Below are 16,778 nucleotides of genomic sequence, written 5' to 3' on the forward strand. Positions count from 1 at the left end.
TAAAAACCATATGCAAGGAAGCAAATTGGTGTGTGTGTCTTATGTTTGTCTATATAATATCATGGTGATGTGATATCTACTTTGTTTTCTTTCAGTTTTGTCTTATTTTCAGTGAGATATTTGAAGAAAAAGGATGTTATGCAGACTCCTTACAGATTTGATATAAAACAAGCAAATAAAATTTCTGCATTTGCTGTTTTCCTTTCTTTCACAGGATAAAAGGAAGAGGGAGGCAAAGCTATTTTTATTCTTTTGTGTGTGTCGGTGTTATGTATAGTAATATTTATAACCTTGTCATATCAATTGTTTCTAAATCTGTGCCATCACTTTTTCTCAGTATTTCTAGTTAATCTTTAGCATGCAATGTCATTAAAACGCCATTAATTTTGACATGCGCTGATGTCAATACACAATTAAATTAATCCAATAAGACAACACATAATCTATTTCAAACCAATGTGATAAATTTAACTTGTGCCAACAGGAATAATAAAACAGATGAAGCTGCCAAAAATTTTTAGTTATTTAAAGCTGGGAGCTTTATGATATACTAGCGTGGAAGAAAACAATGCTTGACCTATACACAGTGTGTAACTGTTAGCACCCTTTCCTATTCTTGCTTTGGTCTAATTTCTTACGCATTCAACCATGGATTCTAATTTCAGAATTGTAACATTTATTTAAGCTCTGACTCTGTGAAGGTATGATATCAGATTTTTTTGAGAAATGTAGTAAATCTGTGTACCTGTTAGAGTTTAAATGACAAAAAGAGCAATCTGTTGCTTGTTATAATGTAAAGTTTTATTTATTACAGAAATGTATTAATATTTGCTTTGCTGGGTAGTTTGATTTCCCTCTACTCCCCCCCTCCACATAGTCCAGTGGCTTCATTAATTCATCTCATCATTGCTAAATGCATCCTTCAAATCTACAGTGAGTTATTAAATAACAAGAAAATGTGTTCCTATGTGGAGCACTTAAACTAATGCAGCTGTCTTCCTACAGTGGGTGTTGTATTATAATGAAGATACACTTTATTTAGTAATCATCAGTTTTGCTTATGAGACTAGCTAATGAAAAATGCAATTAAAATGAAATTTGACTTTCCAAACTTCTCTATGTTCTTGATAAAACTGAGTTCATTTAACACTCCATGGCATCAAAATAAGGAGCTTGGAGAAAAAATACTTTTTAGATTTCTATTTATCACCAGAACAAAATACCTTCACGTTGCGTACAGTAAAGACCTTAAAGATTTATGATTACTTCTTTGGTACTATGCCACTCACTTTTTTGTTTGTATGTTTTTTTTCCCTCCATAACCCAGTGTATTTATCCAGTACTATGAAGAAACCTCTGGAAACAGAAAATTGATGGAAATGACCACAGTTGGATTTATTTGACCTCCTTTTAAGCATCTGAATTTCTTTTAGAGTGGTAAAACAAAATAACAATCAATTTGACAACAGATCGCTAAACTGTGATTGCAATGAATAGTGATAACAGACCAAAAGAGATGAATGATAATTCACTTTGAGGGGCAAGTATACAAAAAACTGATCTTCCTAATTATTTTTCTCAAATAAGTGCAGAAATGTATCAGTTTTGTTCATCCCTTTCTGACCCAAACTTTCTCTTTCTTCATTTCCCAGATGCTGTTTACATAAGCAGTTGGATGTTTCTTTTAAAGTGAATAAAGAAATGCCTTCACTACTTTTTTTTTTTTTTTTTTTCTTAAATGCCATAGCATATCATATCTCTTCTAGTGGAAGTTTTCCCATAGAAATCTCCTTTATCTTCCTCTCAATTTCTTACTTTGATCTCTTTAAGAGTCTCTGTTCATAGAACATTTTTGTATTTTTTCTTGATGTGGCACTATTAGGAAGCCCAATTTTATAGCTAAATCTGACGTTTGTCCTGAATTTGTGTTCTTTGGATAGACTATGCTGTGTTTGCTTAACAGAACTCATCTGTCAAAGATTGTCACTGCATTGGAGGGAGACGACACATCTCAACTCATCTGCATTGTTTTTGGCCTGTTATCTATGGTTAGCTCAGTTTTTCAGGAAACTTCTTTCCTTTATCTCCTATTCAATAACTAAAAAAGGATCATGCTCACCCCCCCTTTTTTTTTTTTATGAGGAATATGAGTATTATGAGGAATATGAGTAAATGAATGTATTACAATATTGAAATGAGTAATCTATTGCATGTGTAATTGCTCTGTAGTAGTGTAGGCAGTCTTAAACTGCCTGTATGTAAAATAGAAATGGTGTTGATTCCATTATTAATTCTGCCACAAAACAAACAAAAAAAATCAAACAACTGTATATGAGTTTTGTTACTTATTAAGACTAAAAGCAGATTGTGTATTTGCAATCCAGTAAGATTGTTAGTTTATCACATTACTGAAACAGTAGCGAAAAACATTTGTGTAGGTTTTAAATAATCTAAGTGTTTATGCATTTTGCTGATCAGTGAAATAAGCGTGTACTGTGTAATCATGTAGTAGCCTCTGCATGGAAATCTTAAAATAATTATAGACTACATCCAGAAAAGACATCTAAAAGCCACCTGAGTTTCTCCTCTACAGCAACATAGCTTTAACTGTATATCATTCTTCAGAGATGCATGTTCAAAAAGTTCAGGATATTCTTTCATGTTTCAGTATTGCAAAACTAGGCAATATCTTTTTGTTCCAGTTCTTAGAGTGGAAATGTTCTACTAATACGTGATTCTAGTTTCCTCATTTTAATCTTATTGTTTGCTATCTACTCAGTAGCATGAAGAAAGTATTTTCATATCTTAAGAATTTTATTGTCTCCTTTCTCAATTCCCCTTCTCCAGTCTAAGTAATACAATCATGTTTAGATCTCTCTTGTAGGTCATTTTTTAAAAATTGTTTAATATGTGTCTGCATTGCCCATTGTAATTCAGTTATAGAAAAAAAAATCATGGCTTTTTCATTGCTTTGCATTTCATTGGATATCATGGTCAATTTCGGACAGCCTACAGATAGTTTGATTATCTATTCTGGTATAGATGAATTAGGAATTGGCTGGCTGGACACAGCCAAAGGGTTGTAATCAATGGTTCTGTGTCAGGGTGGAGGCCAGTCATAAGTGGTGTCCTTCAGGGGTCAGTCTTGGGACTGGTGCTATTCAACATCTTCATCAATGACATAGACGATGGCATCGAGTGCACCCTTAGCAAGTTTGCAGGTGACACCAAGCTGAGCAGTGCAGCCAATACATTGGATGGAATGGGAAGCCATCCAGAGGGACGTGGACAGGCTGGAGAAGTGGGCCCGTGAAAACCTGATGAGGTTCATTAAGGCCAAGTGCAGGGTGCTACGCTTGGATCGGGGCAATCCCAGGTACTTATACAAACTGGGGGAAGATCTCCTTGAGAGCAGTCCTGCAGATAAGGACTTGGGGGCCCTGGTGGACAAGAAGCTGGACATGAGCCAGCAGTGTGTGGTTGCAGCCCGGAAGGCCAATGGTGTTCTGGACTGCATTAAAAAAGGGGTAGCCATCAGGGAGAGTGAGGTGATTGTTCCCCTCTGCTCAGCTCTTGTGAGGCCCCATCTGGAGTACTGTGTTCAGGCCTGGGGCCCCCCTGTACAGGAAGGAACGTGAAGCTCTTGGAGCGGGTCCAGAGGAGGGCCACTAAGATGATCAGAGGGCTGGAGCACCTCTCCTATGAAGAAAGGTTGAGGGAACTGGGCTTGTTCAGTTTGGAGAAGAGAAGGCTAGGACAAGGAAAGAGAAGGAAATATTTGGTTTTTTTCCTTCCAGTGAAGGGAGCATATAAACAGGAAGGTGAATGGCTGTTTATGAGGGTGGATAGTAATAGGACAAGGGGGAACAGTCTTAAACTGAGACAGGGGAAGTTTAGGTCAGACATTAGAAGGAAGTTTTTCACACGAGGGTGGTAACACACTGGAACAGGCTGCCCAAAGAGGTTGTGGATGCCCCATCCCTGGAGGCATTCAAGGCCAAGCTGGATGTGGCTCTGGGCAGCCTGGTCTAGTGGTTGGTGACCCTGCACGTAGCAGGGGGTTCAAACTAGATGGTCATTCTCATCCTTTTCAACCGAGGCCATTCTATGATAGAGTTCATAATATTTTAGGAGTTCAAGGTAGGTTGATCTTCATTGCCATTGTTTTGCCTTTTGAAAGGTATGTACCCATTCTGCCTTTCTGGTTTTCGCCTTTAACGTTTGCTTTCATTCATCCTTTAAAAAAAAGACATTGTGCATGTAGACAGTGTAACTGGGAGCTATGTAGTGAAAACTAATGCATAACATTACAAATGGATCTGTTAAAAATGGCATTTTTTGCCAAGGACCCAACATTTAAACTATAGGTACGCGTATTTATTGTTAATCTGGACCTCTGGAACAAGCATCCCTGCTGCACGTGTGGTTTGTTTTGTTTTGTTTTTAAAAAAAGCTGTCCTACAAGCTTCTGCTTTCAGGTGTGTAGGCTTCTCAGTATTGCTTCATCAAACACCAGATTGTGCTTTGGTCTACTTCATAGTGAGAACAATAACACACTGGAACTCTTATGACCTTTATCAAGGAAGTAGGCTTTATTTTTACTGTTGTTGAATTATGCATAAAAAGCAGTACTTGTTTCTTCCTGACTGAATTTGGGTATTTGCCACTTTAGGGCTTGGTGTGGGAGAAATATTGTCTTGTCTTGTGGCCGTGCCAACTGCTGGACAGGACGCCATAAAAGTGATTCTGGCCTCTCAGATTTTCTTTTGTATGAAGATGTGGTGTAAATGAGAGAGAGGATATACAGAGTTTGGACAGATGGAAATGATGAGTCCTAGGGTTGACTGGCAATGGATGCAGAACTTAAAGATGCATGAGGGCATAGCTGAAACCCTTGACCATCATCTGGCATTATATACGCTGATGTGATGATACTGAATCTTTTGCAAGACAGAAGTTCATTCCACCACTGAGAAGGAAAAATTGCAAAATGTTGCTGGTGTTTACTTTAAAAAAAAAAAAAAAAAAAAAGGCTATTCAGAAAAGTACTGATGAAAGATATTGTAGTAGAAGGAAGAAAAAGTAGATGGTCTGTAGACAGTCTTGGCATCTATGTGACCTGGTTACTGAGTTCAAGACCTTTACCTTTCAAGTGGTACGAGAAGTAGGAACACGGGAGTTCTTTGTGGTTTGAGAGTATTCTATCAGTGCGTGTGTTACTTGCTGTGGGACTTGCTTGTGCTGCAGATCATACATTGATTGGGACCTTTCTGTTCCTTTTAGAGACTGTTGCTGCACTTTGAACAGAACTTCTGGTTTAAATTCATCCAAAAGGAATCCCCTTCAAATGCAGAAAAACTGCCCCACAGTCTGAGCCAACATGGAGTAAGTGGGGAAATGAGGGATTGCTGCACTTGGCTTCTTTGAGCTTTGTCACTATTGTAGACATATTTTAGCTAAACATTTATCTTGCAGATTTTTGATACTTAGAATAGAAATTGTTTTACTTAGCTGATTTGAAAATATCTAACACGTGAAAGTATTCTCAAATGCATTCATTTCTCCCTTGCTGGATCTTAATCCTCTATCTGTCATTAGACCACCATTTAAAACAGGAAACCAATTATGTTGACCTTCTGACTGAAAGAGAAAATTAAAAAAAAAAAAAAAAAGCATTAAAAAAAGTCAATATTTTTCAGGATCTATCAGGAGCTTTTTTTTTTTTCCTCCTTTGTGCAAACTGGTTCATTAAGGAGAGAATGTTACACTGTAATTCCTTTTTCCCCTTAGGAAAGAATCCCAGGATATCTTCTCTGAGATTCCTCTTACTGAAGTTTGCCTTCTTGAAATACATTGCCTTTAGTTCCAGTTATTTTCTGTCTAATCTGGTTTCTAAGAACTCTAATCTATCCTTTTGTGACCAATCTCAAGTACATTACCTCTTAATCTTCACATTCTTAGCTATTTCTCTTCTATTAATTAGAGGAAAAGCTGAAGCAGACTCTACCTTAATTACTCTTTTAATAAAAGTATTTCAGGAATTTTCTAATCAGCTTGTCTCCTGCTGTATTCATAAAGGCTGTTGGCCTTCAGCATTATCAGTGAGATTTGTCCTGAGTGCTGTGGATTACTCTTCACATATGTAGTCTACATAATCCTGTCTGCCTGTAAATGATTTTTTAAAATTACTGTTATTATTTATTTATAACCATTATTTACAGTCCTTTAGAAATTCATCCTTCTTCTTTTGTCTGAATCTTGGAATGAAGGTGTTCATTCAAGGTCCCTTACTACTTGTTCTATATAGGATGTATATTACATGAGTTTGAATTCTTATCTCTTTTTCTAAGTTGTTACTATAAGTACAAATGAACAGAAATAACCAGCTGTCTGGTGAGTCTCAAATAAAGCCAAACTCAGAGAAAGACTAGTTGTTACTCTGCTTCTCAGTGCTAAGGACATGTAGCTTTTCTTTTTTCCACTGCTAAGCTATGTTCTTTTTTCTCTTCTTATTTCTTTCTTCTTATTTTCTCTTAGTGACTGGATCATTGGCTGCGTTTGGTAATCATTTGCTTCTCTGAAGAGTGTCTGGTTTGTTATCCATGTCTTGTACCTCTGCTTTCCTTTCCAGCTAGCCACCTTCTTTTTCACTGGAGATCCTGTTGTCTGGCATATTATTGACGTGCTTTTGATCATTTAGGCTTCTTGGGTTCACTACTTCTGCTTCTGGAGTTTTTTAAAGCATGTTTGGACTGTAATGCTCCTGGTCTCTGCTTTTAGAAGTATGTAAATCTGTGTTCCTCCAGTGCACAGAATCTTCATTGAAGAATTCTATTCTAGAATTCCTGTAGAGACACCACTTCAGGTAGCCACTCTCTATCCACCCAGCATCCTCAGAGCTTATCACGGAGAAAGATTTGATGGCAGAAATAACTTACGCTACTTGTTAAAAGTAAAAACTTGTGTTTTTAAAAGGCTGGATTGTGAAACAAACCTATTCTTCAAAATTTTATTCAATCATTTTCTTAAATTGCTCTACTTAAAAATAAATCACTGGGATGCCAAATTGTTAACTCACAAATGCATAGCATTGTCCTTCAGTGGTCAAGAGTTCAGCGATAGCATAAAAAGTTTTTGATGTATGAGAATGTACTGTGTTCCCTTAAAATTAGCCGTTTTATGTATGTGCAGATGTCCCCAGTTTGGAGACAACCAATAGATCTAAGTGGTTAAAAAAATACAATTAAGAAGCTATTTGCAAGTAGATGAAGCAAATTCCTTGATCATTGTGGTTATAATACCCTTAAAAAAAAAAAAAAAGTTGCATTTTTTTAAATCCTTTTTGATTGAAAAACAGAAGGGACTTAAACCTATCACTTATGAGATGGTTGGTCTATTCAGTATGTTTTTATTCAAAAGAAAAGTTATTCTCAAACAATTTTGTGATATTTCCTATACTTCCCTTTCCCTGGTGGCATGCAGTAAGCTACTTTGTGGGTTCACATGCTATGGTTGTTCTGGCTGTTTTGTGTCTTACACATGGCAGACTGGGAGCAAAAAGTAGTATTAAAACTGAATAAGACATACAAGAACAGGCAGTGAAATGACTACTTAGCCTAAGCAGTAATCTGTCAGAATGTTTAAACAGAGGTAAAGTAGTTGCTTTACACCTCTGGAGGATCAAGTTATGTGTTAAAGAGTATTTCTAACTACAGATGTAGTTTAGACCATGGGTGTCCAGCCTCGCCTGGGCTGACTTGAGTGAAGAGGAATTATTTGAGTCAGATATGAAATGTATCATGCAGCTAACCTATATAACATTTTAAAATTGTTGATAAAACAACAACAAAAAAGCAGCAAAAATATAAACTAGTGAGATATTTGACTTTTTGTGAAACTAGTGGCTCAGTCTGGTTTTTGGGAAGTGTTTGCAATTCTTAGCAAGTTCTCAATGTCCTTATTAGAGATTTTTTTGTTGTAACTCAAGCTAGCACTACCCTGTGCCCACTCTGTGACATGGCTTCAGCTCAGGCAGACACTGGTGTTTGACTGTTCCACAGCAATGGCTGTACACCTGTGGCTGGAGCAGGCCACCTGATGGGGAGAGCTGCGTCTATGATGGCAAGGGGCAGGGGATGGCTGCAGGGTGGTGGGACTGGACTGCATGCTGCCTGCAGGTTGGGTGTACCTGGTTTAGAAGGTACAGTAAAATTCTTAAATTAGTTATGTAATCTGTCTTTAAGAAAAAGAACAAAAGAATGCTACATTACATCTGGCATAGCTCAGTTATAGCTCATTTGGTAGTAATGCAAATGGTAGCCTTTTGCAGAACCTCTCAGTTAAGCCCACTTCTTAACTCAATATATGATTTATAATTTTTGAAAGGGGATAAATGCTACTAAAAATGTTTACAATGCATGTTTAGTCTTTTTTTAGTCTCTTTTTTTTCTTTCCCATTTTTTTCCAATTGCATGATGCTCGGTCCAGAAATGTTTTAATGGTGTAAGTAGAAATCTCACACAGAACTTGAACAGTGCATTTACTGAGGATGGGTGAATATTTTATCATAGTTTTCTTTCACAGAGAGTAAGGTTGAATTTCTTAGCGAAAAGCTTATTCTCTGCAAGAAACAAATCTTTTTTCTTTACAAATCAAAGCATAGAGACTTTGAGGATCTACCTAATTCTGTAGGTTCCCCCACCCCCCATGATTATTTATTCTCTTTCAAAATAATTTTTAGGTATAGATCAGCATGAGCATATTGTAGGGTGTAGTGATATGAATGTTGACATTTTGCCTGTGTCTGGATCAGTGAAAGGACAAAAGGTACAAAACCAAACAAACAAAAAAAACCACAACAGCGTGTCATCCTACCCGTATACAATATGTTTTCATATGTGACTTAACTACAATGCATCTCCACCCATATCTTAAGTCATATTTTAATATTTCAAATTGCTGTTAGTTTACCATCAGTCTAATGCTAGCTCAGTGTGAAGACTAGAATACAAGAGTAGTTCCAAAAAATACTTTGTAGTGATCCCTAGAGAAATGAAGGAGCCTATGCTCTAACATTTTCAATATAAGCCTCATACATACAAATCAAAATGAGAGTGTACAAATGTCAAACTGTTTCATAAATTTAAATATTTCCTACAGATTCATCAACAGAGATGACCACTTTTATAAATAGCATGTTTGTTTATTGTCATCAGTGTCAGCATGCTAGGCAATCTGTAGTCTTTCATTGCTGTTTTTGAAGCCAAAAAACCACTTATATAAGAAATAAAATACAAGGATAATGTGTGATTAAGTTTTCAGCATGACTGCATTAGCATCTTCAAGATGATGTGTTGAAATTACAACTAAGCCTCAAAGGCAGGGAGGCAGACAATAACTATGTGATTTATGTAGACTAAATAAATACATGCATACACACACATCCATTTTTTATTATTAATCTAATTAAGACACTAACGGTCTTATCAAAATAGTTCAGTTAAAGCAATATTAACACCTGCACAAGAGTATGCAATTACCTAGTTTCTGGTGTTTTGCAACTGACTGAAATGATTGACCAGAAATTCTTCAAGAGCTCGTAATTTTTCTGTTGAATACAGTGGCGGGAAAAGAAAAAATAATTGCCATTCTTCGGCCCTGTTTTTTACTTTTCTTCTACCTGCATGAAGTATGGAACTGTAAGGAGTGTACAACATTTTCTGACTTTTTGAGGATTCATTGTACAAAGTTGGATTGAGATGGCTTGCTCACTTTACAGAACATTGAGAAAAATTATAAGCAGAGAACAATTTCTAAATAAAGGAAATAACTTCTTGTCTCCAAAAGCTTAAGAGGTGTTGGCTGTCTGATTGCTTTTGTTTGTTTTATTTTCTACATTGATTGATTTAAACTTCACATCCTTCTCACCACATGGTTTCTACTGAAACTGTTAGATTCTATTAGAGATTTTCAGCAGGTCTGGAAATCTTTTCTTATTGTTTAAATATCTGAAATGTTGGATAGGTAGGGGGAGAACTGCATAGTCAGATTGTACATTCTTGTTGTTTGGTTTTAGAAACATACGGTTCATAATTTGTTTAAAAAGACTATTAAGTAAAATAATTCTGGGAAAGCTGTACCTTAATCTAAAATACAGTGAGGACAGATAACATCGAATCCAGTTTTTTTCATACACTACTAAAATGCATGTCAGTGTATGAATGGAAAATAACATAGCTATCCATGCCAGAGAATGAAATCAGACTGTAAAAAAAAAAAAAAAAGAAAAAAAGAAAAAAAGAAAAAAAAAAGCTGCATTTGAAGTGATTGTCTACTCTTGAGAGAGATGTTTTCTGTTAATGCAATCCCATGTAGACTTGCATTTTCAAGTTTACTTTCATAACTGGGGAAGCCAGACTGTGCTTTATACCTTTAAAAAGCAATCTAACAGGCAACATTTAGTCAGGATACTCAGTTCCTCTTATACTGCACAGGGTCTGTCTTTCTCCCTTTCTACAGCTTTTTTAGTTAAAATCTATTTGTTACTGCTACGTTTCCACAAGCTATATCTTTTTCCTCAGTCACAGCATACACCTCAAACACTGTAGCCCTATACTATAGTCATTTCTTTCCCCACTTTTCCCTGCTCTTGGATGTCATTTGCACAGTTATAGCTATTAGTTTCAGCAGAGAGATGAAGGGAGATATTTACATCAATTTTTGCCATTGCAGTGTTTTTTTCCTTGATATCTTTCTATCAATTTGCTGTTTGTGAAATTCACAGTAACCTTTCCTTGAAAAGAAGGAAAACTCCCTGTATTTTCATTGCTGGTCCCCGTGCCCTCCTGCCTCCCCTTCTGTTTACACAGGCCAGTAGCTGACTATAGTTTTTCGTTTTATTATCCATAGTTTTATGTTTTATTATCATGCCCAAACACCATTTTCCTTCAGCTGGAATTTTTATGTAGCTCTCTTTGTGAAACCCAGCCCTTTGTGTGTGTGAACACAGTACAAATAATTTGCCTTGTCAACTTCCTCCTTTTGCATATCTAGTATTTTATCATCACTATAGCTACTACTGTAGATAATCTTCCCAGTCATCCACAGCATTCTGTCTGCCACTCTTCAGAGCTGATTCTGTGCAAGCACTGTCTGGCTACAGCCAAAACACTGGTTTGTTGTCAACTCTGATGATGTAGTCATAAATCCAAAAAACTATTTCCATACAAGCTGCTATGAAGAAAACTAGCTCTATCCAAGCTACATATGGTATTCTGTATTAGTATTTATTTGTTGTAAGACTGTACTTGTATACTTCATTCAAGTGTATTTTTGTACTTGAATGAAATCAAATCACAAATGCAAATGATAATTTGAATATCTGTTGCCTGGAAATCGTTAAGGAAATTGGGCAGTTTACCTGGATGATTAGCAAAAGGATTGCCTAAACCAAACTATAATTGTAATATTATATCAGAATCATATACATAGGAAGTTGCAAGTATACCTTAAGACAAAACTCTTCTCCAGTTCTGTTTTAAAATTTAATATTATTTTCTTGCTTTTTTGGGAGGAGCATTGTAAATAGACTGATCTTCATACAAATGGGTGCATTAAATGGACTGAGAACATTGGATTTGTTTCTGATTTATCTTTTCAGTTTTAATGACTTTTTAAGTATGACTTTTTTTTTTTCTCTGTAACAGCCTAATTCTAACTCAATGATATATATAAAAAAAAAACCTTTATTCCAACCCAAACTGAAACAGAGTGGGGAATTTTTGATGAAGAAAACCTAGTAAGCAATGATTCTGTGATGGAGGAGAACCTTGTAAAGCGCATTGTAATACATATCTAACTATTTTCCTTATTTTACTGTTCAGTCTTATTTCATAACAGATATTGCACATGCTCCAGGAACTTGCTTTCTGGAAGATTATTGCACTTGTCAAGCTGTTAAGGTCACAGGTACCCTATTCAGTCTATATCTTATCACACTATTTGTGGCTCTCAATCCGGAATACTTTGTCTTTTCATACTGAATAGTTTTACTGAAAATGGAATGCTCCTATATGTCCAGAGTCTTTCTGCATTCAGACTGTTGCACTTGGGTAGGTGGGTAGCTGAACTTTGGAAAAAAATGAATGATGTGGTCTTAGAAATGTCGCTCAGAAAAAAATTTATATATATTGACACTGTAACCTGTGCTTTTAGTTTGTTTGAGACCGTGATAATTTAAATTTTCTGTGCATATCAACTTCCTGTTGTTGAAAACAAACAGAAAGAATATGGTAAGCACAAAAAAGAAAAGGACAAATTAATTTTTGTATTTCAGTTCACTTTCTGTAACATAAGAACAGTATCACTTAGTGTAAACCCACCAAAAGTATTTTGAAAATTAATTAAGAATTGTGTGGAGCTCCAGAACTTCAGTAATAAACACTTAGGAAAGCAGAAGCAAAGACAAAGATTGACAGTCCTGTTTTCAGAGCAGACTTTCAACAGATTACAATAAATCAATAGTGAAGAAAATGGTGAGGTGATAGGAGAATAAGAAGTGACCCTCAGCAGGGGATTGAAACTAGGTGCTCTTTGAAGTGCTTTCCAACCCAAATCATTCTGTAATTCTAGCTCTTTTTTAAATGAGTAGTGTGAAAGTTGTGTGAAAAAAGCAGGGATTCATGAAAGAGAATATTTTGTGTGATTATAGATTTTATCATATGCCTACAAATAAGGTGGCTCAATAGAAGTTTTCTAGACATTTCCAGTCTTAAGAATTTTGTTTTTCAGTTTCATTGTGAATAGTAGTTAACGTCTGGCAGTTGCAGACATTCTGCACAAGCAGATGTAACAACATATTGAATTTGCTTTTTCAGTTCTAAAATGTGTTTATACCTAAAAAAAATAAACTGGTGTCGTTCTTGTTTAGTATTTATTCACTGCCAAATTATTATAACATGGTTGTTCTCCTTTCTCAGCTTATTTTATCCTATGATTATTTTATATGCTAGTCCTACAAGATACATAGAAAAATGAAATTGTTGAAATTTAGAGTTACTGGATATTAGTGAAGGCTGTACTTGGAAAAGCATTGTACAATTTCTTTATTTATCTTTCTTCTCAAAAATAGACAACACTGCTTTGTATTCCGCCCTGTTATAAAATATCAGCTATTTGTAACCTTTTTGTATTAAAAGATCCCTTTATAGTGATCTATAGCGGTCTATGTATAGTGATATATAGTGATATATATATATCGAAAGATCAAGATACAACATAGTTACTGTTTGGTGATTAAGATGTCAAAAAAAGAATACAGATAGCCCTTTTGCCACACAAACACGCACAAAGGCAGTTACTGGCTTAGCGTTTTCAAGCGTTGCTAAATATTAGATGGACCATTACAGAGTCTGCAATAGCTCTCCTTGTGCCACAATACTTTAGCAAGTACATTTTGTATTGTATGTAACCTTAGCAGTAGTTTTTGTTATTCTGTATTTTGTCTGCTTTGGAGTGAAGTTATATTTATTTTATTGCTCTGAAAGTTTCTGGTTTTGTAGTCAGACATCTACAAGTACTTTCAGACTTGAAATGTGAAAGCATAATTCCCAAAAGCACGTTTTTTACAGATCTATTGTAGTTTGAAAAGTTGTCTGACACTATATCCTTGAGTTTGGGAAATTATTTCAGTTGAATTGCATTGTATACAATGTCATTTTATTTTCCTCTCTTAAATTATTTACAGTCATACTTCAGATGTAGATAACAATAGTATCAATTGAATACCTGCCATGTTGGCATCATTATTTGTTTTAGATAAGGGAATCGTGATAGTTTCTAGACTATCTTTAGGTAAGTATAAATGTGGGTACTTTGGTGTCCTCTTCCAGCATCAGCTGTATCAGCTGTGGATACTGCCATCAAGCTGTGTAGGACTGCTCAGCAGGTCAAGGTTATACAATATGGCCAAAAGCAGAAATACAAGTTCTTGCTTCTCTACTGCAGTACACTTAGTAATTGCTTCTAAGCATTTAATCATCAATTAGGTCACATTTGCTAATTTTGCACTGAAGTGAGTCAAATTGTGTTCCACTGGCTGCACAGTGAAGAATTATCTTCTGTCAAGAATATAGTAACAGGTACAATCTTGAATCTCAGTCAGTGTGAAAAATGATCCTGTCTCTAAGTTTGAAACTGATTTCATTGCTTTAACTGTAAGAGTACAGCTAAAGCATTGCTGTGCTGCTTTAATTTGTATATATTTTGTTGTGCATTGGATCATTTTGTTGGCTTTTTTCATCCAGTCTTTTAGAGTAGCCTGTTTCTTATTTCTATCCAGATTAAAACAAAACAAAAACAACAAAACTTTTCATTTTGAAGTCCTTTTCACTAGTAACATGTTCTTAGTATTCTTAGTAAAGATGAGCTACTACTAATTACAAAACTTTTTTTTTTTTTCCCCGTAGGATGTTTTCCTGTGACCTGACATAATGTTTTCTAATATTGCACTACAAAAAATAGTTTGCTTTAAAAAATATTGCATACATTTTTTAGAGATAACTAATAGCATAGCAGGTGCAATTGAGGATCCAGCTTCATCTCCACAATGAAGGCATATGTAAAATTATCTACACTTGCACCATTGCATTACATCCAGCCAAGGAATAATGTGTGTAGATCACCACCAGAGTGGGGTGTGCAGTCAAATGCCACAGGTCCCAAGTGAGGATTTATCTCTTAGTTCCTCTGTCTAGCTCCTATCCATATTAGAAGAGCTGGGGGCAGTGAAAGCTTTATCACGAACAGTTCATGTGAACTTTTTCCATACACTCACTGAAATTCCATTCCTAGGCACCAGATGGTAGTACTTCAGAAAAGAAAGAAAAAAAAAAAAAAGCAATATAGAGAGAGTTCATGGTATTTTTGTAATGCAAATCATCAGAGATCCAAGAAATTAACGATACAATAGTAATTTTAAAACAGACTAGACCAGTGGATAATTATATTTGTCTCTGTTTTACTCAAAACTGTTTATTGGCTGGACATTCTGAGTATCTTCAGTCATATTTCAGTTGACCAGCACCACAGACCTTACTATGATTTGACTACTAACCATAAGAAAGAATTTATTACACTTTGCTATTCTGTGGGACGTTTCACTTCGCCATTTGTATCCTAGCACTCATTTTATACTTTTAGATATTAGGCCAGGTACTATTATTTTCACTTTGTTCTGGATAACATTATTTCATAAAGTGAAATGTATGTATATGTTATTGATTGTAGGATGGAATGGGAAATTTGAGAGTCACTAAAAAAGGAATACGACTTGAAGGAATATCTGAATTTCTACTTCCACTATACGTGAAAGAAATCAATTCCCGAAAGGTAGGTGGTTTTTTTATATCATTTTTTCCCTTAATGTGCAACTAATGTAAATGATCTCTTCAGCCTCAAACTACACAGTTTCATTATTACACCTCCTAAATTAGCAATCCATAGAGGTTTGTTTTGAGAATATGTAACAGCGAAATCTTCGTGTCATTTTTTTTCCTGAAACTTTGCTTGCCACTTAAAAGAAATGCATCATCCTTAAAAACAAGACTCAAAACTGCTATATTTCATATTTGAAATGATGTTGGCATTGAGAATGGAGCATTTGAACTCTTCATCAGTAGTTAAGTCTAGAAGAACAAGGTGAATTATGTGTGTAAAATGTATTGAAATTGTCAGTAATTTTATTTCCTTTCTGTTTTTAGCTAGAACGGTGTATTTTTTTTCTTTTTTCTTCTCTCTCTCTCTCTTTTTTTTTTAACAGACAATCTTGTTGAATTGTATTGTCTCTAGCTTGTAATTTTTCAAGGCAAGCCATTTTAAAATGCCGTTTAAATGCAGTCATTTTCTTATGTGGTAGCAGATTATTATAAAGAAAAGAAGGAAAAGAAAATACTACAGAAACTCAGTGCAGATCATTTTGATACAGGTGTTTTCACTCATTCGTGCTATTTATTCAACATTATCAGTATGGTATAAATGATTTAGAAACAAAAGTCTCTTAAATTCTCTTCACAATTCATACAATAATCTATAATTAGAGAAGAGTTTTACAACACTTTTCAATCAACCATGTGTAAAGAATTGTAGTATGTATAGTGCTAAAGCTGGCAAGAAAGAAATTGTATTTACCGTCAGTGTCTTTATGGAAAATTCTTTAGAGTCTGTTAAAATCTATCTTTTGTCTGTATACAGAATGTCTCAAGTACATTCATAAATGAGATCATGACAGCTTCCCATTTCTCTTAATTAGTTCACTCTTGTGTTAATGGATATATGAGATGAATGACAAATCCATTGGTCCTTTTTTTTCTGTAAAACTACCATATTTCAATATTTGACGGAGAAACAATATTACTCTTGATAATGAAAAACTATTTCATAATGAGATTAATAATCTCATCCTCAACAATTTTGAATCTTTAAGGCTTTAATAAACATATATCTTTGGTTTTTCAATTCATCATACATTCAGTTACAAAACATTGCTCGTAATGTTTATTTTATAATAGTAGCTTAAAATATTAATTACTAGCTAACATTACAAAATAAGTAGAGTTGTTTCTGAATAAGTGCAAATATCATAGCTTTGATGTTGGTTAAAATGTTTGAATTCTAAAAACAAGCAAACAAAATACCTACCAAAGCAAAGCAACTTAGAAAACACTCAATGCATAATTAAATAAATGACTTTTTAAGCATCAGTAAGATCAGATTCTGCCTTC

General features: G+C 35.0%; 1 protein-coding gene across 3 annotated transcripts in view; it reads left to right on the forward strand.

Moving 5' to 3' along the window:
* SGCZ (sarcoglycan zeta) overlaps nucleotides 1-16,778 on the forward strand; it is a 339,073-nt gene that overhangs the window by 223,517 nt on the left and 98,778 nt on the right. For all 3 annotated transcript variants that reach the window (XM_048942322.1, XM_048942323.1, XM_048942324.1), the window contains 2 exons: nucleotides 5,284-5,385; nucleotides 15,286-15,387. In XM_048942322.1, coding sequence (XP_048798279.1) covers nucleotides 5,284-5,385; nucleotides 15,286-15,387 — 204 coding nt within the window. The remainder of the gene's footprint in view (nucleotides 1-5,283; nucleotides 5,386-15,285; nucleotides 15,388-16,778) is intronic.

Source organism: Lagopus muta, chromosome 4 (assembly GCF_023343835.1).
Source record: "Lagopus muta isolate bLagMut1 chromosome 4, bLagMut1 primary, whole genome shotgun sequence".
In the NCBI taxonomy this organism is placed as follows: Eukaryota; Metazoa; Chordata; class Aves; order Galliformes; family Phasianidae; genus Lagopus; species Lagopus muta.